This window comes from Hydra viridissima, unplaced genomic scaffold (assembly GCF_058129835.1).
Source record: "Hydra viridissima isolate aposymbiotic clone 2 unplaced genomic scaffold, HvirCarnegie_v1 scaffold_10, whole genome shotgun sequence".
NCBI lineage: Eukaryota > Metazoa > Cnidaria > Hydrozoa > Anthoathecata > Hydridae > Hydra > Hydra viridissima.
This window is the reverse complement of record NW_028324309.1, coordinates 12,056,575-12,074,880: the sequence shown is the minus strand read 5'-3', so window position 1 is coordinate 12,074,880 and position 18,306 is coordinate 12,056,575. Positions and strand designations below refer to the sequence as shown.

The window sequence follows — 18,306 nt, the reverse complement described above, 5'->3', positions numbered from 1 at the left end:
CCAAAAACATATAAATAATTCAAATCATCCTCGTTTATCTTGTGAACCAGCAGGGAAATGCCGGTTTCCATCGTAATAGATTTTCAGAAGAATTCTCACCATTATCTTTCACAAAATTTATTTGGGGTTACTTATGCTGCACTTCACTCGTTAAAAAGAAAATCTAGCCAAGGGACAAATTTAAAGGATCCATATAACAGGGTAAAATTATCGCAAGCTTTTGGACGAGCTTTTTATAAATTCTAGTTATCTCGATGTTTTAACGAAAGTTCGAAGGAAATCTAATCAATTCATAACTGCAGTTTTTTTTTTATTAATATTTTAAAATATAATTCATATAAACCGATGACGTAGGAACACTTTACGAATTTTTATTGACACTTGCAATCTTTTTGAAAATATCAACTTTATTAGAAGCTTAGAAAATGGTTCGGATCATCCCCAGCAAGCAAGATGAAATGGAAGAACTAAAAATTTATCACGGAAAAAATGGAACTTTACCCGATAGTAAATCGAACAGCTTCATTTTTGTTAAAGCAGCAACAAACTTTTTGTTGGACGAGCAAAGTGAATTATTTCAAAAAAGCAAAAACCATTTTGACAAAACTACAATAACTAAATCAGGCGCAAATATTTTCCTTAAATATTTCTGTAATATGAAAAAGAAAGATAAAGACCATGAAGTATCAGTCGACTACCAATATTTGACTTATTTGTTCCAATCAGGCGCAGATATCAACACTGCAGATGAATACGGGCAATATGTTATGCATGAAGTGGCTAGAGTTTGGCAAACTGAAGTTGCAAAATTTTTGCTAATGCATGGTAATCATGGATATTTTTCTACAAACTTTTTATTTCACTTTGTTGTCTTAACGCATTTTTATTAGTTGCTTTGCCGAATAGTAACATTGTAACATATAACAATTAGGCTTAACAAAAAATATATAACAATTGTTATATATTTTTTGTTAAGCCTAATTGTTATATTGTTTGTTATTAATGTTGATATTTATTAATAAATATCAACATTAATAACAAACAATTGACGAAAAGAGTTGAAACTCATTAAAATTTAGTCAAAGGAATGTTTTATTGTTGTTGCTGTTGTTTTATTATTGCTTTAGCTAAAATTACGAATTAATAAGTTTTGTTTACGTTTTAAATAAAGGAGCTGATGTCAATCAACGCGATGATTACGGGCGAACTCCACTACACGTAGCAAGCGCAGTAAATTACCCGGAAATGGTTTCTTTTCTTATTGAAAACGGGGCAGATATAGACAGCAAAACTTATGGAGATGAGCAGACACCTGTCCATTACGCAGCAAAAAATGATGCAGTAGATTCTTTGAAAATCCTACTAAACTGTGGAGCTAATATAGAGAATAAAGATTATAAACAGAGAACACCCTTACAGGTGATAACAATGCCTTAACTTAAATATTGTTCGATTTCTCAAAGAATGCTTGTAAATAACATCTGAATGAGTGAATCTGAGTGAATGAGTCTTTTAAATGTGAATAACTCTATAAAAAATATTTTTCTTGTAGCTAGCAGCAGAGTTTGACAGGCCAACTTCTGCAAAACTCCTGATTGAGAAAGGTGCAGATGCTGGTGTGCATGATAGTAGCATGATGGCTGCAATTGTATTACTCATTCAAAAAATGCCAAATAATGTAAGTAACTTTTTAAGGTTGTTTTTTTAACTTACGCTTTTGAAAAAAGTATTTATTTACTTTTTTTTTATTTGATTTAGGCTTTGCTTGCTCTCGATCAGTTCTGCAGCATGGATCGCAAAACACGTAAAAAACAGTTTTATTTAAATCGTCTTTCACCACTAATCGAAGACAAATCTTGTTTTGCAAAATCACCATTAGAAGCAATAGTGGAAACACAGCGGTATGAACTCCTACTACATCCAGTAATGAAAGCACTTATCAAAATAAAATGGAAAAAGTTTGCGAAATGTAACGCTCTCATAAGCGTTGTGGTCAATTTAACACTTGCCATATTTTGGACAACATTGATGTGTACTAGGCCAACAGACAAAGATAAAATGTATGCTGATAGTCGAATGTATTGGGGCTCTATTCTTGAAGGAATAGCAGCTACCACGTTGAATATATATGTAGTCCTGGAAGTGTTAGATTTTTTTAAGTCTCTGCGTAAATTAAATTGTTATAAAAAGTGGCGGGAAAAAGAAATTCGTAAAGATTTAAAATTTTGCCACGATTATTGGCCAGAAGAGCGAATCTATTTAAAGCGAGAGATTCGAGAGCTTAAATGTCATAGGCCATCTTATGTGAAAGATTATTGGAATATTTTCGATTGGATTACTTACTCTTTAATGGGGTTGAATGTGTTTTCACAATTACTCGAATACCAAATTTCAAATACTTACACTATGAATGCATCCCTAGGGGTAACATCAGCTATGATGATTTGTATGTGGCTGCGTCTGCTAAAATATGCTCGACCCTTCAAGGCCCTCGGTGTTTTTGTTGTCATGACAGGATATGTGGTGGGTGACGCATTGAAGATATTATTTCTAGCAGCGCATATTTTTATTCCTTATATGGCAGCATTCTGGATAAATTTTGGAATGAGTGATGTTGATGGGTATTCAGTAGGGAAGCTTCAGCTTTTCTATAACCTGTTCCAAATGGCTATAGTGGGTGATTATAGTTTTGATAACATCGCCAATCACGATAGAATAATGGCAGAGATTTTGTGTGCATCATATATTTTCTTGTCTGGTATAGTTTGCTTGAATCTATTTGTAGCTATGATGTCAAACACTTTTCAACGCGTGTACGACAACGCGAAAGCAAACGCATTAATGCAGCGGGCCGTTTGTATAGTAAATAAAGAGAATAGCATGTCTCAAAATCAGCGACTTAAACACCGTGAGTGGATTGATAAAAATTGTGCACCTCAAAGCTTCTACTTCAATGAGGCTAAAATTAATCCTTATGAAAACGAGTTAATGAAAATGATGCAAGAAATTAGCATAAAACTTGATGAAATGAATAAAATAATTGAGAACAAGACCCAATCTCAATTTCAGCATGCAAAGCAAGACCATAAATGCAATGTGATATCCGAGGCAGTTGAGGCGAATACGCTTTTAGCGATGATTGACAAACTAAAATATGAATGTCAAAATTCAACAATGAAAGCGAACGAAGGATTTACTCAGCTAATTGCAAAAAATCTTTTTGAGGTTAATGAACCTTCTTAAAGTTAATAAACTCTCTTAAGATTAACTAATCTTCTTTAAATGAATGAAATCCTTTTGAGGTTAATCAATCCTCTCGAGATTAATCTTGCTGGTGGATAAGTAAAAAAAAAATTAATATGAAATTTAAAAAGAAATTGTATGAACTATCATAAAATTAAAATAAAAATAGCTTTAGCTTTTTAATTTGTTTGATTACTTAATAGAACAGTAATCTATACAATGATTTTTATTGTTCTAATGCTTCCATTGTTAATACTAACCAGTATGAATCAGTTTTTTTTTGGTAAACGTTTTATATTTTCTTAATTTAACATTAAAGAGGATTCTATTTGGGTTTTAAATGAATATGTTTCTAAATTAAAATGGAAAAGCTAAGACATTCCTAAAGAAATACGTAGAGTAATGTATCAACTCTTTAAAAATATTATCACATAATTGTTAGCACTATGATTTGCTATTTTTGGCCTCATATTTAGACCTAAAGTGAGCGCAAATACACAACCGCTCAAAATGGTATCCATAGCTATTGAGTTTTCACAGGAAAAAACAAACTTTACATGAAAATCTTCTATATTTACATTTTGATTTAAAGTCTTTAATTCTTCAAAAACCCTCTTTTGTCATCATTTGTTGAGACATTGGCCAAAAAACGTCGCCTAACATCTCAACGAGTTCAATACCGATTTTACAGGATGACAATCATTAAGCTTAATGTTATAAACTTTATTTTGCTGAAAATCAGAAAATTAACAGTAAACAAAAACAATATGATCTAGCAGTAATATGTACGGCTGTAATAAGTAGTGATATTATGTACGGCTGGTTTCGAAGTGGTCCCCCTCAGCATTGACACAGACAGCTAGCCGTTTAGAAAAATTGTGAACAATTCCTCAAAGCTCCTCAATCAAAATTTTATGGCATTCTCGCTTCAAAAAAAGCTTTAACTCAGTCAAACTTTCATAGCGTTTAATGCAAGCACTTGCTTCTAAGATTCGCCACACACTGTAGTCCATCGGATTTAAATCCAGCGAATAAGGCGGCCACTCTCAGATGTTATGAAATCAGGAAAATAAGCCTCAAAACATTCTTGCATAGTTTTTGCCCTGTAAACTGGGACGGAATCTTGTTGAAAGGTCCAACTTGCAATGCCAAAGTGCTCTTGTGACCACGGAAGTACTACGGATGCAAAAATGTCACGGCAATACACTTTTTGATTGATTTTTACGCCTTGATTGACAAAAACAAGAGGTGGTTTGCCTTTTGCATAAATTCCACCCCAAACTATGATGGGCTGTGGATTTTCTCAACTACTGCAGACGGTTCAGGAGTTTCTTTTAACCAAACTCTGTCGTTTTGATTGCTGTGTGCTTTCATCTGTGAAGTTCTCTACCAGTTGCGATCTGTGTGGCTACATAGAAAATCTCGTGATCTTTCAAGTCTCACGCGTTTGCTTTCAGTTTTTAAAGCTGAACCTTTTCGAGCTTTTAGGGTTTGAAATAAAAACCTTTTTTAATTTCGACCAACCGATTCATGACTTATTCCGGTCTCACGAGCTATTTTTCTTATTAAGACTCTTGGTTTCATTCTGATTCGCTTATGGATGAATTTACAATTTCAGAGAATTCTTGTGCTTCGCTCTCTACCACTTCCTGGTCGACAACCATTATGACTAAGTTTCTGATATCGCTTGATGGTCCGAGAAACAGTTGCCGAGACGATAATGAGCGATTGTGCAATCTCGTAACTACGCCTGTGTAAAACCAAAATTTCTGAACTTTTTGCTATCTATAAAATAATTCCAAAAAAAGATTGAGAGTACAGATAAGTATAGATTAAAACATGGACAAATAAAAAAAAAACATAATTTAAAAAATCAAACAGAGATTAGGATATTTCATTTGATTACATTGATTACTGAATTTTTGCGTCGCCCTGTACAATATTTAAATACTGTGATTGAGTCAGTTCATAAAGATGAGCTCTCTTGTTTAACTTTTCTCACGTTTTTTTTATTCTCTTCAAAGATTCGGGGAACACTTACTGCCGTTTTCTTCCTGAAATAAAACATTTTCTCCGAATTCTCAAAAGTTTTTTCCTATTTCTCAAAACTTCTCTATGAGTATAGAAGACGCGTAGAAAATTTAAATACAAAAAGTATAAACATAAAAACATGTCCTGAATGATATTTTCTTTCAATTAAAAAAAAAAAAATGTTTTTCTAGTATTCTTTTAGTATTATTTTGTTTTGAATTTAAATTTGTTTTAACAGAAAAAAATTTTGCTGGTTATATTTGATTACGGAAACTTGTTTTCTATTTTTATCTCTTAAAAAACAATAACATGAAAAAAATTAGGATATTCATCGTCTTCTTCGCTATTTCATTCCAATTAAATTCAATTTTGATTACATTCTGGTAATATTACTGTTTCACAACCCGACCAGTTGTGTAAAGAACAACTTAATAAAAAATTCAGATTTTTTTAGAATCTTAAATCTTGAAAATAACTAAAGTCAGCTTAATCAAATAAAATGGAAATCCTTGAATGTGAGAGAAAATGGGATAAAAGTTAACTAGAAAGATGGATACAATTATTGCAAAGAAGAAGAAAGCAACTGACTCGTACGGTGCTGGTTTTAAATGCAAATATCCGTGGAATAGATGAAGGAATCGGGTCAAAACATATTACTTCTACATCGAATAGCTCTATAAAACAAACTGCCAAAATGACGATTAATCAATTATATGCTGCAGCAGTACCATCGGTAACAACAAATGCAGTCACGCCCTATGACGTTCATATTTAGCTTGTTCAAATTAATGCTAGCGCGCATATACCACGTTCATGCTGCTCTCAGTTAAATATTTTGTTTCCATACTTTTAAAGGAGAAAATAAACTTTAGGACGTTTTTTTTTTTCTAGCGCGCAGAAAAAAAAGTATATAAAAAAACGAAAATTCAAAACAATTGTTCTTTCGTATTTGATGAGTACCAACCAATAAAAATGCCACCCTTATTTAAAATATCATGGGTACGTTTGTATAATATTAAACCTAGAAATGCAAATAATGCAGCCATCAAAACTAAAATCCAATCAATTTTTTTTTTAGAATATTTATCTTTTGAATCTTTTTTGGGGGTCATATTAAAGTCATATATTTCAGGTATCTTGCAAGAAATTAACGATGAAGCAACTTCCTCGGTTGCTCCGTAATCATCTTCTATACCTGAGTCATTCTTTGTATCGATGCGAGACGTAGTATTACAACATAGGGGGAATTGTTTTAATCTGCCAGTACCGTTGGATAAATTTGTCGTTTCACACCATACCTCACTAGGGTAAAAAATTGTATCGTCATCGTTTCCTGAGAATAAAACCACTGTTTCATCCTCAACACCTATAATACGATAACAGCCTTTAATTCGATCTCGATAATAGTATAAAGGTTTACTTGGTTGATTAAACAACTCTAAGTCCTGATCTTCATCATCTAGCCAGTGAGGAATGTCGGGAGCGTCTTCCCATACCTCTTCATCACTACCTTGGCTTACCGATATAACTGTAACTTTTTCAAATATATCAGTAACTGTAAAAGTTGTCCTTTGGTCGTCTGTAAGTATATCTTGATAGACGTCCGAAAACCACGACGATAAAAATTCGATATCGTAATTTTCATCGTCATCATCTTTTTTATTGTCAACTATATTCTCTTCCAAAGGAGAGCGCCAAATATCTTTCTGTTCGTCGACTTTAACGACGTAGCCTTCTCGATTGAGAACAACGTAATTTTCTAATAATCGAGGAACACCGAGAAAATCGATACTCTCTTCCGTTTTCTCAACATAAGATGAAGAGGAAGACGAGGAGCCGTCGTGTTTTTTCTTCTTTTTTTTGGATAACTTATGAAATAAATGAAAATCTTTAATAGGAACAAGCTCCATCTCTTTTTTCATTGGAGGCTCTCTAATAAACTTAAATTCGTTAGTCAGCATACCTTGTTCGATGGACTCAATGTGATGTCGATGAGAATAAAAGTCACGCAGTAGAATTCGTCTCTCGGACTCAGTTTCTATGAGGAAACAGAACATTTTAGAAATTTTAAAGGTGAGATAATAGTGTAAAAGTGGAACTGTTAGTATTTTAAAAAAATGAGGACGCGAATATGTTGTTAAAAATGTGCAACAGAAAATTCTTTCGAACTAGAGAATCTAAAAATAACTAATCGAATATGGATTAATAAATATCACTTTAATAGTTGTTTGATTTATTTTTATAATCGTGTCTCATTTGGATCTTCCTCGATTTTTTCTTCACTCAGTAAAAAAAGGAGGCAATCAAGAAAAACAGTTTTAATATTTGTGCTGAGAAAAGAAGGAAGAGGGGGCATTAAGCAAAGAATAATATTTTACACATTATGAATATACCAGTGATAAGCCAATAGTCTTTGAGAATGGATTCGTGAAATAAATCCACAGGATCTATCATTTCCAGCTCGTCATCTTCTATCACATTCTCAATATGTCGAAAGTATCTACGCTGAGTATGCACCCAGCTAGCTACCTTTTGATACATGCTTTGTTGTTCAAGTTGATCGGGATCGGCCACGACCGTATCACAAGCGTGCAGGGTACTCATTTCATTTTCATCAATGGTAACGATACTTGTTTCACTGACTTCTTCATGAAAGAGAGTTGGAAAGACGATGTCAGTGGTCGAAGCTATTTCATCTCTAAGAAATGGATTGAAGCGTGGCAAATGGTAACTATTATAACCTTCGTCATCTTTGGAAGAAACTGAATAACTTTCACACGATTTCCAATCAATAATATCATAAGTCTTTTCATTCATAATTTTTAATATTTAACTAAATTAAACGAATAGATCCCCCTCAAAGAATAACCACGTTACAAAATATGCAGGTGATAAAGGGTTATTAAGCAAGAGAAATACAAAAACTGTCATAAAAAATAGAAAAACAAATAGAAACAAACTGAGAGGAAAAGGAATAGTTAAAGGAATAATTTAAGGTTAACATTTGACGATTTGAATGCAAAATATTTATAAAGCAAATAACGAATTCAACATAGTATTCAAATTGTTACATAGTATGACGAAAAATAATACGGGACTCTACAGAACTCTATTCTATCAAACTAATAAGAGTACCGAAACAAAAAAAAAACTTTCTCAACTCAAAAAATATTAGACAACTTCAAAATTAAATTAAAATATAATTGAAACAACTTAAAAAAATAATAATAATGAAGTGTAATTTCAACAGCAAACCATTTCATGGCGAATCTTACGGCGAAGAATCACTGTGCAATTCTAAAGTACATCAAAAATAAAAATAAAAAAAAGCGAACAAAAGGAAGCAATGACAGCTAAGCAAAACTAAACAAAGTACTTAATAACATTCAAACGAACCACTAAATAAATTTAACGCATTTATTTAGTGGTTCGTTTGAATGTTATTCCATCTATAAATCATTTTGTTCACTTCCTGCCAAAAAAAATTTTATAGTAAAATGCAATTTTAAAAAACTAATGATAATTTTAAGCGACAGCGAGTAAAAAAGCTTCAAAAGCAAGAAAAGCGGAATAAATAATTGAATGTTAAATCTGATTACATCATTTAGAAAAAAAAATGAATTCGATTATGAGTAAAAATTTCCTGTACCTGGAAACATCAATTGTTTCATGTAAAATAATCAGTATTAATTAATTATTAAAATGCACTCAAAAGAAAAGAATTCCAAAAATGTTGAGCTATTCTAAATTAATAACGTTGTAAATACGTTGCTGACCTGTAAATAAACGTATATATACAGGATGGTCCAAAACCACTATTTAAAATATATTAAACCACCACTCGTGTGTGTGTGTGTGTGTGTGTGTGTGTGTGTGTGTGTGTGTGTGTGTGTGTGTGTGTGTGTGTGTGTGTGTGTGTGTGTGTGTGTAATTTTTTAAGATTTTTAAAATGCTCAACCTGGAAATAATTTATGAGTAAATTAAAGACAAAACAACGTGTAAAACTTATTGAAACTTTCTTTGAACATCAGCAGCATTGTTCTTACTCAAAGAGCAAACAACACTTTAATGAAAAAAATCCTCCATCAAAACCAACAACTTTGACCCTCACACCTATTTCATTATACACAAACGTCATTTCAAAATGGTAAACTGACTTTAGGCCCACTCTGTATATTCTTTATAGATCAACAATTTTTTCTGTCGAAAACTTTTCTCCTTAACAAAAAGAAGTTGTTTTTTTTCCCAAAAAAAAACAACTTCTTATTGTTAAGGAGAACATTTTTCATGTTTGACACTGATGCTCAAGAATCTTAAGCTTCTTTAAGTGATCTCACAATAATACTTACTTATTGGAGCACAATTATTGTTAATACAAATGCAATTTTTACTTTAACATTTCTTAAGTATGTGTAAGCCTGATAAAAATACAAACTCACATAAACATAGTACAACATACTTAAGTAACTATTAGATAGCCAAAGTAATTACCAAATAGGTTCTCCTGTATGAAAGAAGTTCCATAGTAGAGCCAATCTTCAACATAACTAAAAATATGCAAATTGTGTGAGTTTCTTCAATTTTTGAATGGTTTTGATTTTAAACGCACTTTTAAAATAAACTCTATGCTAAAAGCAAAATATACTGTGACAAGCATGAAAAACTAGCTTAAGTGTAGCACTTGCACTTCAATTTTTTTTAAATACTAGAAAATAAACCTTTCATAATCTAATGTGGCAGTCCATTTCAAGAGATCATCAACTTCCCACTCTTTGTCTATCCTGTCTGTTATAGAATTATCTTGAGAAATCTTATTATGTATATCAGTATCAATGCCAGATTTTGGTTTTAAAACACCAATCATATATCTTAAATAAAATGAACAAATTAATTTAAAAGTTAAAATAAAGCAATAATTTTAATTGTTTTCATAACATATTCCAATTTCATAATAAACTATGATAAGTTAATTCCAAACTGTAAAAAAATTTGAACTGCAAAAGAACTTAAATGAGGAAACAAAATCTTAAAATAAGTTTAAAAATAAACCTTTTTAGCATCATTTCTTTATAGCATGTTATATAAAACTATGTAAGAAAATAATTACAGTTTTTTCATCCACTCTATTTTCCTTTTCTTACGTTTTAGAGCAAGTTCTTGTTTCCTCATAATCTAGTTGTAGAAAGAAAAAATACTTTTGAATCTTTAAGTATGAGAATGTATTAATTTTAATCAAACTAACAGAAAACAAACCTTTACATGTGAAAAAACAGACTTTTGACAAGATGTTTCTTCTGAATTGTCATTTTGTTTTAAACACTGTAACATCTGAAAAAGAAGTCAAATGAGATTGATTAGCAGCCATGCTACTCAATGATGATCCTAATCTCTACCTTAAAAAAACATTTCAGATTTGCGTAAAGTTAAGTTAATAATAGTTAATAAATTTTTTATAGTTAAATTTCTCTCATCTCACTACATAAATACAATGAGAAATACATGTAAATATACAACTTTTTACAAAGTATTTTATTAAAACTATTTTATTTTATTGGTTGTTGTTTTTTGTTTGTTTTTTTTTTTTTTTTTTGAAAGGAAAACTATTTTGCTTTATCTCCGTATTTATCAATAAAGAACGTTTTTTTTTTTTACAAAAGGAAAAAATATCATAAAGCATGCAATTGGTTCCAACAATATCAACGCTAAGTTTTTAACTCAATTGTTCATGAACTCTTTACATTGAATGCATGACAAAAATGGGGAATGTTTGTGAAGTTAGTCAAAAAAAAGTTCCAAATGAACTATAGCAGCAAAACTGAAGATCTTGAACACTTGGGGTAAACTTGTAATTCTTTTTATAGTTTAAAGACAAGAATCAAATTTGTACGATCAAATTGCCGTAAGATCTCAATCAGAAGTTTCAATCATAGATTAAGATAAATTTAAAAACATTTAAACATTTCTTACCACAGGTCTCCAACTGTTGTTTTCAAACCTTGTGTACCAACCTTCTCTGCTGTCTTTTAATATAAAATTTTATTATTTTATTTTAAAATTTTATCATTTTTATTAAAAAAAAAGAAATAAATAGTAATTATAAAAAAACCTAACCATATCAAAAAACTTTTCTTTATTATTAATAAATCTTCTAGAAAGTTTGAATGCATAACAAAAATGGCGAATGTTTGTGAAGTTATTGTCAAAGTCCTAACAAACAAACCTGCATAATTTCTGGGTGAAAATGAGCAAACATCAGTAACATTGCTTGTGAAGATTTTATAATAGACACTTGGGGGAAATGTTACCTATATGACATTTTCAAAATGATATGATATTATCAAAATCATATGACATCATCAAAATTTAACAAGCTTTCAAAAACTTTACAAAAATTTCAGAGTAACTTAGTTGTATACCTAAAATTGTTTTGAAAAGGAAAATCTTAAACACACAATCCCAGAAATTACCTTCAACTTTTAAATTCATCTCTATTAAAAAAGCAAAAACTTACTCCACCCAATCGAAATCGAACATGCATACCAATTGAACTATCCATAAGTGCAGCCTTTTTAAACAAAAAGAATTTTCAGCATTAAAAAAATAAATGCCAGAGTTTTAATGTTTATTTATAAACAACTTGAAAATATCATGAAACTGAAATGAAATTAAAGATGACAAAATGAAGGTTTGAAAGAGGTGACCGTAATAAAAGACCAGTCATTATCAGCCAAATTTATGAATATGCTCATAGTAAAAGGCAGTTTAACAGTCAGATTTATGAATAAATGTTATTTTGCACTTCAAACACATAATTTAGCAAAAGAATAAAACATGATTACAAGCAGACAAATAAAAGAAATAAAGATTTATATATACTAATAAAAGAAATAAGGAAATAATATACAATAAAAAGAAAAAGTGTTTTATCAATGCTTTAAAATTGAAATAAACCTCTTTTGGATTGATAAACCTGAGCATGAACTTTCCATCTCCTTTATTGCGAAAGTTGATCAAATCTTTGAAGTATTTAAAAACTTTCAAATCCTGAATATAAAACTTTTGTTAGTAGAATCATAAAATAATGACTTAAAACTATTTTTTTATTTAACTGAAGGTTTTTTTTGAACAAAACATTTTATATAAATTTTTCATTTTTAAAAATCAGTTTAAACAACAAATAAAAAACAATAAAGTAATTTGATTTTTAAATCTTGGAAGAGGATCACAGTTTTATATTTATTTGAGCCAAAAAAAAGATAAACTAACAATATAAGTTCTCCATGCTTTTTGAATAACTTTTGCAGCTCTACTGGCACTCAAAGGTTTATTTCTTTCTTTAGCTGTAATTTGAAAAGCATTGCTTTGCAACTTCTTCTTTTTAGAAACTTTATCACGCCACCATTTTTGAATTACATATGCACAAAAAGCTTGGAAGGATCTAATTGATTTTAAAAGTTTTATAAAAAAAAATCGTTTAGAAAAAAAAACAAAAAAACAAGCAAAAAAAAAAAGATTAAAACTATATTTTGTGATTTTCTTCAACCTTTAGTTTTTATTTCAATACAACTCACCAATTTCAACTTGTTGGTTTCTTTGTTTTTCATTTGTAAGAGTTTTTTACTTATTTAAGAATTTTTTTTAGTTTTCATTTCATTTCAGTACAAGTAGTGGAAATAACCACAGGCACTTTAAGAGGAAATTTTAATTTTCCACATTTTTAAAGATTTAGTTTCATTTTGATAAGTACAATCTGTAAGCACTTGATTTATTAAAGAACATCTAGTTTATTTTTATTTCAAAGAACTAATCAGCTGTAAGATAACAGATCTATACAACATTCAAAAATTTTTGTTATTTTTGTGCAGATCTCCACTGTATATTTTAAAAAATTTATATCTAATTTTTTTTTTCAATGAAAAAATTTAAAAGACCTTAGATTTCTCCTTCTATCATAAGCACTTACAGTAATTTATATTCTTCTGAATTTTCTGCATACATTTCATACTTCAGTTTTACGTGTGATGTTTTCTGAAAAGGACAAACAAAAAAATCTTTAAATATCTGGAGGAGATATCTGCTAAATATTTGGTTGAAGATTAGATTTAAATTTACATACAACTCAATTGTTTATAAACAGTAAAAAAAATTTAGCTTTTTACTAGTTACAACAAATCAAGAATTAAGTTTTAAAATGAAAAAATGAAGTGGACTGTTTAAAAAATTATATTCTAGCACTTTGTTGGATAGCTTTTTTAACCCATTACAGCTGGATAGCACATTTATGTTTGTTTGTTCCCGAGCATTGTTGATCATACCGATTATAGTTTGCTTATTTTTGGTGGATTATTTAACTATATGAAAGTTAACACAGGTATTTTAATGGATTTACTTCTGGAATTGATCTAAGTTAAAACTCAAAGGCTAATTTAAAAATGCTTGCATTTGTTTAAGATGTGAGTTTGGGATTGTTAATCTGTTTTAACTCATATCTTCTTAGCATTTTTTTTCTCCATTGTATAAAGCATTATAATGCTCTTGTTTAAAATCTATTTCAATTTTGCTTGTGGTGTGATAAAGGTTTACTTAAAAATTATCGATCTCCTTGTATTAGAAGGTAAAAAGTAGTAATCCATGATGGCTTCTCTATGATATATTTAATTGAATCTCAACTAAGATCCTTTTTTTATATTTTTATTAAAATGTATTTCTGCATTTAGGGTCAGTAGAAAAATTAAAAAAAATTGATTAGCTTTGACTTATGACTTCTTACTTTCAAGCTGTTAACAATTCTTCTAAAGAGTTATCAGGATTTTGTTTGACTTTCTTTACTGTTTAAAATTTTTTTAATGCTACTTTACATAGTTTGTTAACAATATAAAACATAATTACCAATGTAAAACATAACAAAAACTATACATTTAAACAACACAGTTACATGTTTATGATTAGAGCCATTGACATAGTTGAACTTTAACTTCAGATATATAAAACCTGCACTTAACCTGCATTAATGGGCTTAGTTTCTCTGTGGAATCTGTTTTAGATGACAAAGGTATTTCATAGGAGAGAGTTGTTTTAGAACTAGATTCAGAGTTGACCAATAACGAAAAGATCTTTCTAAAAAAAGTAGAGGTAAATACATAAACAAATATATTTGTTTATATAAAGAAATACAAATTCCAAATTTATCTCCCAATAAATTTTTTGGAACATACATACATACATACATACATACATACATACATACATACATACATACATACATACATACATACATACATACATACATACATACATACATACATACATACACTTTCAGAGACAGAAGTATGGTCATGACTACAATTGATCATATTTCTGCTTTTCTTTAATAATATCCTTATGTGCTAAATAAAGTTCTAAAGACATCATATGAAGATATCACTAAAGAAATCTGAGATGCATGGATAAAAAATATTTGGAGAGTGAAAATATAAGAAAAGAAATTTGAAGCAAATTTGACTTTTCAACCATCATCTTCACCTTTAGCTTCCAGTAATGATCATGAAGATAGTGGATACTTGCTGTTTAAAGGAAAATGTTCTTTAACATGGTATCCCTCAGAGAAACTAGTTGCACTTGCATTTTTTGATAATGGGGTCTTGAATGAAACAAATAAAATTTATTTTGATTTCTTAATTATACTTTTTTTTTTTTGTTAACCCTAACTTTTTTACATGAAAGTGACTCATAAATGTGGTTAACTAACACCCAAGTTTATTAGTTGTAACAGCTTGTGAGATACAAAATGTCTTCTAAAAGGGTCTCTCTAATGCCCATTATAACATACTTTAACATCAGTAGCAGGTAGCAAACTCTAAATATAAATTTTTTTTTGTGATTTTTTTACAGTGACTTACCGAGTTCTGTATCCTCTCCATGTTCTTTGAATTTCCACAGCAGCTGCAATTTGCTTACTCTGTAAGTCTGGTTTACTACTTTGAAGAACATTCTGAAAATGATAAAGTGTATATTTTTATTTATGTTTCTTTTTAACAAACCATTATTGAATTTAATGTTTCATACTTTTTTAAATATCCATAACATAATATACCAGAATGTTTTATAACAAATAATAGCATAAAATTACTCTATAATTTATAGAACATTTCAAGGAAACAAAGAAATTTGGATGTGAAAAACATGATAGAACAAACCTGTCTTTCAGCTTTTGATAGAAGAGGATAAAGAATGTTCTTATCTTTAAACCCTTTATGTATAAAACAAATATATATATATATATATATATATATATATATATATATATATATATATATATATATATATATATAAAAGTGAGTATATTTTAAAGCAAACTTTTATCGACCAAAATTAAAGTTTATTGCTAGGAAGTCTAAGTAGATTTTTGACAAGTAACTATGGAAGTTTTTCTAACTTAAGTCAAAAAGATTTGTCAACTATTTTTCTTCTATTGTAAAAACTAATATCTGTGGCTTTCAGTTAGGAATGTAGGTTATAAGATACACACCTGGCCAGTTAGCAGCATCAATAAGTCTTTTAACATCAAGAGATGTAAACATCACTATTCAAGCTTAGGAATTAAATACTGCTTCAATCCTAGTTCTAAACTTATCTAAACTAGTAACTAAAAACAATTTCATTTCCAGATATAATTATTTTTAGTAGTAAAACTAAACTTTAAAAACTTTACTGATCTACAACAATGAAGAAACACCAAATTAAAGTTCTACTTGTTAAGCAACAGAAAATCAGTCAATGTGGTTGACAAAAGAAAAATAGATCAAATGGAGGAACAAATTAACATAGCAAAAACTTCAATAACATTGACTTGTATGTTTTAGGAGCAGTTTCATGAAGCAAATGAGAAGATGCTGGTTAACTCAAAAATAAGTTAAAAATTTAGAAAGAAAACTGAAGACAATTAAAATTACTTAAGAAGAATGAAGGTTCATGAAAACTTAAAAACAGATTGCAAAAAAAGTGAGGCAAACAAAAGTCAAAATGATTTTATAAAAGAGATATGCTAAATGTTTCCAAAGATATTACTAGATAGTTTAGAACTTGTTTATAAAATATTTGGTGCAAGAAAACTCAAAAACAAATCTATCAAAGATTTGTATTTAAAACAATCATACAAATACTGACCATATAATTATAGAATATTAGGTGACAATGGAGTTTAATCAAGTATATAAGCAGTATATTGTAAAAAAAGCCTATCTGGTTTACTTCCACAACTGAAAACCTATTATCCAGGTAAGTAATTGTAATAATATAAAGAATTACATGACATACTTAAGTCAATTCATGAAAAGTCAATGCATGAAAAGCTTACATAAAGAATACAAAGGGTTTCTAAAAAAATCAACAAAAAAGAATAAAACTAGATACATTCAAAAATCCAAGTAACAAATGAAAAACAAGAAAAAGTTTCACAAAAGAAGAGGCATCTAAGTGATACAAACTTTCTAAATTGTAGGATGGAAAAAACATACAAATCATTTAATAAAGGAGCCATATGTTAAGGGGGTATTATAGGGTTGAATAGGGAATATATTGAAAGCAGCAGTTTTTCATACCTTTGTATAAAAAACTGCTTCATTTTTAATGTGTTTAAATAGATGGAAAAGACATGTAAGAAACCAAATGAAAGATAAATCTTTTCAAGCCATGAGTAAAAATTTATTTATCATAGGTTACTATAGTTTGTATTGCATTACTTTAAAATTGAAAAACTTCATAACACAGCTTCTAAATTTGTAAAGAAATGATATGATTTTTTGAATCAGAGATACAAAGATGTGATCCACAATATTTAACATATTTCAAAATGTTTTTATCTAACACATAGTATAAATAATCCAATGAAATAAAAATAAGACATATCAAGACTTATTAAGTGATTACTAAAACTTCTAACAAATTTAAATATATCCAAGTTAATTGAGATATAAATCAGTGGAAAACACTTTTAAAATTTACTAAAACTAATAAATATACAACCATTTAACAAGGAAAACCTAGAAACTAAAATAAAAAAAATCTAAAACACAAAAAACAGCAAGAGACTTAACCACTAATTTTAATTTAAACCTGCTGCGTGTAATGAATATTTAAACTTTACAATTGAGTTACATACTATAAACTTTTGATATGATAAATCATTTACAATGGCTATTTAGAGATTTATAACTATTTTATTGTAATGGGAACTGTAATTATTTCCTACAATACATCTTTAAACATTTTCTATTATGGTATTTAGAGAAAAAAAAAAATTTATTTTGTTAATGTTATAAATTTTTCATGAATGTTTATTGCAAAAAATTGGTATTTGACTAAAAAGAAATTTCCACTGATGCTAAAAGAAAGATCATATTTAGTGGTGCCTGTAAATAATCTTTATTTATTCTTAACCTATTACTTAATTTAACAAGTTGAGTCTTTATTTCTAAAGCTAACAATGATAAATAGTAATCTATTCATAATATTAGCTTAAAGCAGAGTAACTAAATGTGCACACACCAAAAATTTCTTTCTCTTTTTAATTCTTTTATTTTTTCTATTTGGTTATACTCTGGTATATTTTTGCTTAATAAATTTTCCAATTCAGCACCAATAAAATTGATAGATGAATTCGTATTCTTTTTTAGAAATATTATTCTCTTTCGTTAACCGTACCTTTTACTTACAAAAAGGTTTTTAGAAGCGGGGAGGGAGGGGGAGGTTCAAAGTAGGCTATTGTCACCCTCACTTTTAAATAAGCTAAAAAACACATTTTCGACTTCCCTTATTTCCCATTTTTATAATTTTTCAAAATTTTTTACTTACAAGTTGGAGTGCAAAACTGCTAGCCCAATCCATCTTAATTCAATACTTCACAAAGCAAAAAAATTGGAGCCCAGTTACATAATAAAGAAACTTTACTATGTAATTGGGCTTCAATTTCTTTATTTTAAATTTTTAAAAGTAGTGAGTAATTTTTACAGAGAGTATATATTAATATAGTTT

General features: G+C 29.1%; 2 protein-coding genes across 13 annotated transcripts; one reads left to right on the top strand and one right to left on the bottom strand.

Moving 5' to 3' along the window:
• Positions 1-329: 329 nt before the first annotated feature.
• LOC145181111 (uncharacterized) lies at positions 330-3,426 on the top strand. Its single transcript, XM_090065410.1, has 4 exons — positions 330-825; positions 1,172-1,419; positions 1,553-1,678; positions 1,759-3,426. Exons 1-4 carry the CDS (start codon positions 426-428, stop codon positions 3,241-3,243), a joined length of 2,259 nt encoding a protein of 752 aa, XP_089921536.1. The 5' UTR covers positions 330-425; the 3' UTR covers positions 3,244-3,426.
• A 2,773-nt stretch (positions 3,427-6,199) lies between these two features.
• Positions 6,200-17,962, bottom strand: LOC145181759 (protein MFI-like). 12 transcript variants are annotated; one of them, XR_016456446.1, is made up of 17 exons: positions 15,803-17,275; positions 15,471-15,523; positions 15,174-15,265; positions 14,277-14,391; positions 13,238-13,302; positions 12,541-12,712; positions 12,226-12,318; positions 11,786-11,839; positions 11,495-11,579; positions 11,242-11,294; positions 10,528-10,602; positions 10,382-10,446; positions 9,993-10,142; positions 9,766-9,821; positions 8,530-8,571; positions 7,238-7,312; positions 7,116-7,142 (listed from the first exon to the last, which is right to left on the bottom strand). XR_016456446.1 is itself a non-coding variant. In XM_090100674.1 (16 exons), the coding sequence occupies exons 4-15, from the start codon at positions 14,280-14,282 to the stop codon at positions 8,546-8,548; spliced, it is 900 nt and encodes a 299-aa protein (XP_089956800.1). In that variant the 5' UTR covers positions 14,283-14,391; positions 15,174-15,265; positions 15,471-15,523; positions 17,821-17,962; the 3' UTR covers positions 7,234-7,312; positions 8,530-8,545. The 12 variants fall into 12 exon arrangements, 9 of the variants coding, with proteins under 9 accessions (XP_089956796.1, XP_089956794.1, XP_079913043.2 ...); XR_016456448.1 differs by lacking the exons at positions 14,277-14,391; positions 15,803-17,275 and adding an exon at positions 17,821-17,954 and having other exon boundaries at positions 6,200-7,142; XM_090100674.1 differs by lacking the exons at positions 7,116-7,142; positions 15,803-17,275 and adding an exon at positions 17,821-17,962 and having other exon boundaries at positions 7,234-7,312.
• Between the last annotated feature and the right edge of the window lie 344 nt (positions 17,963-18,306).

Coding starts and splice junctions, on each gene's coding strand:
- LOC145181111 (XM_090065410.1), top strand. CDS start 426: ATGGTTCGGATCATCCCCAGCAAGCAAGATGAAATGGAAGAACTAAAA. Junction 826..1,171: donor AAAATTTTTGCTAATGCATG/GTAATCATGGAT, acceptor TTTTAAATAAAG/GAGCTGATGTCAATCAACGC. Junction 1,679..1,758: donor TTCAAAAAATGCCAAATAAT/GTAAGTAACTTT, acceptor TATTTGATTTAG/GCTTTGCTTGCTCTCGATCA.
- LOC145181759 (XM_080056917.2), bottom strand. CDS start 8,091: ATGAATGAAAAGACTTATGATATTATTGATTGGAAATCGTGTGAAAGT. Junction 7,313..7,667: donor AGACTATTGGCTTATCACTG/GTATATTCATAA, acceptor GTTTCCTCATAG/AAACTGAGTCCGAGAGACGA.